At 49.9% G+C, this 6,000-nt stretch overlaps 1 protein-coding gene across 3 annotated transcripts in view; it reads left to right on the forward strand.

Moving 5' to 3' along the window:
- RNF41 (ring finger protein 41) overlaps positions 1–5,322 on the forward strand; it is a 31,450-nt gene extending 26,128 nt beyond the window's left edge. For all 3 annotated transcript variants that reach the window (XM_044226277.1, XM_044226278.1, XM_044226279.1), the window contains 4 exons: positions 454–725; positions 1,478–1,613; positions 2,084–2,187; positions 2,998–5,322. In XM_044226277.1, coding sequence (XP_044082212.1) covers positions 454–725; positions 1,478–1,613; positions 2,084–2,187; positions 2,998–3,349 — 864 coding nt within the window. In that variant the 3' untranslated portion in view covers positions 3,350–5,322. The remainder of the gene's footprint in view (positions 1–453; positions 726–1,477; positions 1,614–2,083; positions 2,188–2,997) is intronic.
- Positions 5,323–6,000: the final 678 nt, after the last annotated feature.

Consider the following 6,000-nt stretch of genomic DNA (forward strand, 5'->3'; position numbering starts at 1 on the left):
TCCTCTCCACACATCCTTCCAGACCCATATCAAATTATGTCCTCTACCATAAATACCTGCCCTGACTGACCTAGCCTAGAAAGATCTCATCCTCCTCTGGACTTTGGCAGTTACTGTGTATGCAATCCAGTCGGCAATTAATAATCAACTGCCTCATGTCATCTTTCCTATTGTCCTGGAATATTATTTATACCTCTTATTGTTATATAACTTTGTACTTGTTTGTCTTATGTCACAATCCATTTGGAATCCGGAGCACAGGAAATCTGTCTGAAGCCTGTCCCTACACAGTGCCTTGACTACTATGGCGCATCTGTACTTTGCTGTGACCCCCAGGGACCCATGATCCTGGCAGCTGCTCAGGAGCTTGAGTGGCTTTGTGGACTTATCATACTCAGGCTCTTAGCTCCGGGTAATTCTCTTGTGCCCCTTTTGCCCTGCTCTTCCTTCTAGGCACCTCATTGTGAGCATGCCTTCTGCAATGCCTGCATCACCCAGTGGTTCTCTCAGCAGCAGACGTGTCCGGTGGACCGTAGCGTTGTGACGGTCGCCCACCTGCGCCCAGTACCTCGGATCATGCGGAACATGTTGTCAAAGCTGCAGATCGCCTGCGACAACGCTGTGTTTGGCTGTAGTGCTGTTGTCCGGCTTGACAACCTCATGTCTCACCTCAGTGACTGTGAGCACAACCCCAAACGGCCTGTGACCTGTGAGCAGGGCTGCGGGTGAGATTACTTCCCTTCCTCTGCCCCACACAGTTAAGGGCCTTCCGGTTTATGACCTCCCCCCACCCTGCCACCAACCACACTCCCCATCCCCACTCCGCCGTCTCCAGATCCCCTGCCCACCAGCTCAGGAGGTCTCCTCTGAATGTACACAATGAGTGTCCTTGGCTTCCCTGGCTCCCTGCCCCAAGATCTCACTTCCATGATGCTTTTCCAACTATGATCTTTGCGCTCTTGCTTTAATAAAGGGAAGGAGGCAACAATTCCCAGTCGGTGTGCTAATAATAAGGACTGATTTCTTTTATTCTTCCCTGTCAGCCCGGTACCCCCTTTCTCTTTTTCAGATTGACTGCTCTAATTTCTAGGCTTCTTGTATTTCCTCTTGCCCTGTTTTTGTTTTTGTTTTCCCTTTCTTTGGGGTGTGAAGTATTTGATTAAATGCTGCTAGCTGGGGCCGTGAATCTAGGGCTTCTCAGGAGGAATGAGTGTACAGGCAGAATCTGTAGGAAGATAGGAGAGCCATGTGGTAGATAAAACACTGCCTTAGAAAGGGAAAGAGGCCCAGAAGAAGTAGAGAGCAAAGGAGTACGGGGTGGGGATGGGGAGCAGAGCTGGGGAAAAGGAAGCGAAGGGAATGAGAGGGAGGCCTGCATATTCGAAATCTGGTCTAGGAGAAAGCCCTCTCATCAATTTCCTGCCTTTGTCTACATGTCCCATTGAATGCTCCCGTTCTGCTTTTCTCTGGGTGGCAGGCTGGAGATGCCCAAAGATGAGCTGCCAAATCACAACTGCATTAAGCACCTGCGCTCCGTGGTGCAGCAGCAGCAGACGCGCATCGCAGAGCTGGAGAAGACCTCAGCCGAGCACAAACACCAGCTGGCCGAGCAGGTGGGCATGAGCCTGTCCCTAATATGCAGATAAGTGCGTAAAACAGATATGTAACAGATATGTATGTGTTTGTGCGCGCACACACACGTATGCCATGCACATGTGTGGGTAACTGGGGGTGAGGAGCGCCCCTGTGAGCATGCAGGTCTGCACAGGTGTGTGTGCATCCAGGGAAGGGGATACTCTGCCTGTGGCCTGGGAGGGAATCAGCCTGGAGCTCTTCTCCCTTTCCTTCATCCCATCAGTGTCATTCATTCACCTAACATTTATTACATGCCTCCTCTAAGAAGGCACCCTGCTAAGCACTAGGGATAGAGCAGTGAATGAGACCGTCACATCTCCATCTTCATGAAGTTTCCAGGTCTTGGTGTTCTTCAGATCCCTCAGTCACCCTCCTTCTAAGACAGACTTCTGTCTTTCATTTGTTGTCTGCGCTAACCATCATCTCTGACTCTTCTTCGCTCCCACAGAAGCGAGATATCCAGCTGCTAAAGGCATACATGCGAGCTATCCGCAGCGTCAACCCCAACCTGCAGAACTTGGAGGAGACAATTGAATACAATGAGATCCTAGAGTGAGTGTCACTCAGGATGCGGAGTCACTTGCTCCATGTCCTTGCACCGAGCCCTGAATGAAGGAGGAGCAGGGGAGTGGCAGAAGTAGGGTAATAAGAGGGCTGGGTGGGGCCACCGCTTTTCAGACATTGGGATGAAGGACAGGAACAGAGAAGAGGATAACTTTCAGCCCACTAGAGAATCTCTCATATTTTTGGATGGATGGAAGGGAGAGCTTACCCAAGGATGCAATCCATCCAGATTTTAGTGAGTACCTGCAGGTACCAAGCCCTGCATTAAAGGCTGTGGAGGGCTGGGAGGGCCACGAAGAAAGAGATAGTGTCCCTGTCATCAGGTAGCTTACAATCCAAAGAGAGCGAATGCAAATCTAGGAGAGTGATCCAAAGCGCAGCATACACAAAGTCTAAAATCCCTTGCAGTGCTGGAGTCCTGTAAATTCTAGGTGTGAATCAATAAATGTCGTGCAAATAGTGCCAAGTGGGGCACAGGGATTGGGGCTTCAATCAGTACCCATTTGTTGAACACTTAGTTTGTGCCAGGCGCCATAGGTGCTAAGTATTGGGATTTTTAAGAAAAATGACAAACTCTTCAGTTGTAGAGTTTAATCTGGTGAGTGAGTGACAAGTAGTGACTCACATGGGACCAACCAGGGGAAGATGTAGAGTTTCTGAACCAGTGATGGAAAAAGGAAAATGGAAGATCAGGGTTAGGCCAAGTGCAGAGCAGGTGGTCCTTCCTATTAGGAGAGAAAGCCTAGTGCAGAGAAGGGGGATGAGCTGGCGTGACCGTCTCCCGCCCTGTCCACACAGGTGGGTGAACTCCCTGCAGCCGGCAAGAGTGACCCGCTGGGGAGGGATGATCTCGACCCCAGATGCTGTACTCCAGGCTGTAATCAAGCGCTCCCTGGTGGAGAGTGGCTGTCCCGCCTCTATCGTCAATGAGCTGATTGAAAATGCCCACGAACGGAGCTGGCCGCAGGGTCTGGCCACCCTAGAGACAAGACAGATGAACCGGCGCTACTATGAGAACTATGTGGCCAAGCGCATCCCTGGCAAGCAGGCTGTCGTCGTGATGGCCTGTGAGAACCAGCACATGGGTGACGACATGGTGCAGGAGCCGGGCCTTGTCATGATCTTTGCTCATGGCGTGGAAGAGATATAGGAGATCTCCACGGACTAGCAGGAAGAGATGGAGACCAGAAGACCCATCACTCCAGCAGCCGGCCCCTGAGTCCTCCCTCCTATCCACAGTATAGTGGCCTACGTGTGGGCCGCACCGTTTCCCTGTTCTTCTGGCACTGAAGGGCCCAGGGCATTCTGCTCAGCCTTTCAGGTGGGAAACCTAGATTCCTTCCTTTTGCTTAATTTCTTCCCCTAAGATGTCTGTAAATTTTTAGTCAGTTTGGGAAAAGTCCCCACCTCTATATCTCTTTTCCTGCCCAGGGTCCCTGGTTCTAGATATTTTTAGAAAGCACAAAGAATTCCTTTTCTCTAGAGGATCAGGGCGGAATGAGGACTACCTGATCATTCCCCCTCCTCCAAAACCAGGGAATCGGAGCGGGCAGGCCTGTTGACACTAAACAGCATGAGAGGGCAGCTCTGGGGAGCAGACATCCCGAAGAAATGGTAAGGGTGGAATTGAAACCCTAGAAATATGCAGTAAGGCCAGTAACCGGCCCTGAGACCAGGAACTGATGGCCCTTACGGGAAGACTGGACCTCTGTGCCAAGCAATACCCTGTCCAGCCCACCTGCTGGGTGCAGGCTCCTGCTGGTTCTGCAGGTGTGCAGGCTGGGATGCCGGAATTTTCCAGATGAGCTCTGCTTTCCTACATTTTCTCAATGTTAGGGAATGACAGGGTTGGGGGTAGGGGATTAGTCTGTTGGGGTGGATGTGCCCAGCAAGCAGCAGCTCTCTGGCTTTTGCTGAAATCAGGTAGGCACTGCCTACCTGATAATAGTTCCATTGGACCCCTCTCTAGCCCTGTGATTCTAACCAGTTATTTTGATAATTCCTTAGTTCGTATTTCCTTCCCTCCCTTTTATTTTTTTTAAAGAATGGCCTGGTTATGGCTACCCCACTTTTCCAGCCCAGCCACATTGTTGGCAATCTAATTTATTTACTTTTTTTTTTTTTAAGAAAGGAAAAAGAAAAAAAAATTAACAAAGCTTAAAACTTTCTTTTTGATGTTCCTATTTTGGGGATTCTGGATAGGGTGGGCCAGGGGTGGGGGATCTGTTTTATATTTTTCCTTTTCAGCACAACCTTTGGCTTTAATATAGGAAGGGCCAAGGGAGTCCTCGGCTGAACCTGTCTGCCCCAACCCGCCATAACCCCATCTGAGACAAGGCGCTTCCTCTATTCCAGTGATGGGTACGACAGTCCAGCATCGATGCCTGTGCCCTCTGGAGAACTTTGCTCCCAGCCCTTCCACGGGTCTCCTTGCTAAACTCTGTATTTATAGAGTATTAATTTTGAAGACATTTCTACCCCCCACCCCCGGTTTCCTTGGAGATCCAGAACTGGGTTCTAAGCTGCGCCAGGCAAGATGGGAAAGACGTGATGTCTCTTTGCCGCTGAGTACAGGCTGTGCTCTGGCCTCACCCATGCCCTCTAAGGACTTTAGCTCCATCTTTGGCTACCTGGACATTCCTTGATCCCTAGGGTGGCTGGTAGAGGAAGAGAAAGGAAGGGATAGAGGGTGTGATTATTTTAATAAGCAGGTGGGAGCGGGGGTTGAAGAGATAGGGCCATATAACAGCTTCTTCTTTCTCTGGAGTCTTATTCCAGGCCAGCTTGCTATGGGCCTGGGGAGTTGGGACATGGCTTCACTGGGAATGGGGTGGGGTGAGGGTTACAGCTTGAAGGGAGTAGGGAAGCTCCAGGACCTTGTGCTCAGGAATTTGAAATCGCTGCTATACTTATTCTGGTTACTACATTTCTTCCGCTCCCCTCTGCCCTCACCTGCCTTACCAAGGCCCATACCCTCCTGTTGTCACCCTCAGACGGAACCAGGAAGCTCAGTTAAGGCTTCCCTCCCCTTGCACTAGTGTCTCTGCGGGTTGCTGGTTGTGTTATATGTGCTGTTCCATGATGTTGACTGCACTAATAATAAACCTTTTACTCAACTCTCAATTCTTAATCCAACATCACTCCCTTTCTCATGAAGCTTTCTCCTCTGCTTTGGCCTTTCTCTCACCTTATTTCTTGCTTTATAACGTACCCTTGTCTTAGAACTAAGCTCTGTTTTAGCAGGATGTCTGTCTGGGAGTGGGCATCTCTTTTTTGCCCTTTGTGACCTCCTATCCCCCTCCCTCTTGTCTCCTGTTCTGTAGTAGTCAACGTGTTCTTCCCAGCATTTGCCTTTGCCCCAAATTCCATGTCTTCCCCTAAGTGCTCCTGGAATTTTAGGACAGTTTCTACAGAAGATATGCATACACCCTTCTCCCTTGTCCCACAAGCACCTTTGTTGTGGAATCTGGGATTCCATTACCCAGCGTCTCCAAAGCAAGAAAGGAAACAAGAGGCAGGGGGTGACTGTACTGTTCTGGTTGTCAAGTCTCGATGAAGCCTGACCCAGGCGTTTGCTGCCACCTGCTCCTCGGTCTTGAGAAAAAGGAAATCGTTCCCCCCAGTAGTATATTTTAAATTTGTTGATCGTTTATGATGCACTTAATGTACATCCATTAGCTCTCTAGGTACTCTAGTGAGGCTAAAAAGCAAAAGGGTGCAAGGACATCCCTGAGCCCACGGCGTCTGTTACACTTGCGTGCACATGAGGTCTGATGCTTTATGGTGAACACATCACACGGT

Source organism: Neovison vison, chromosome 12, assembly GCF_020171115.1.
Source record: "Neovison vison isolate M4711 chromosome 12, ASM_NN_V1, whole genome shotgun sequence".
Classification (NCBI taxonomy): Eukaryota; Metazoa; Chordata; class Mammalia; order Carnivora; family Mustelidae; genus Neogale; species Neogale vison.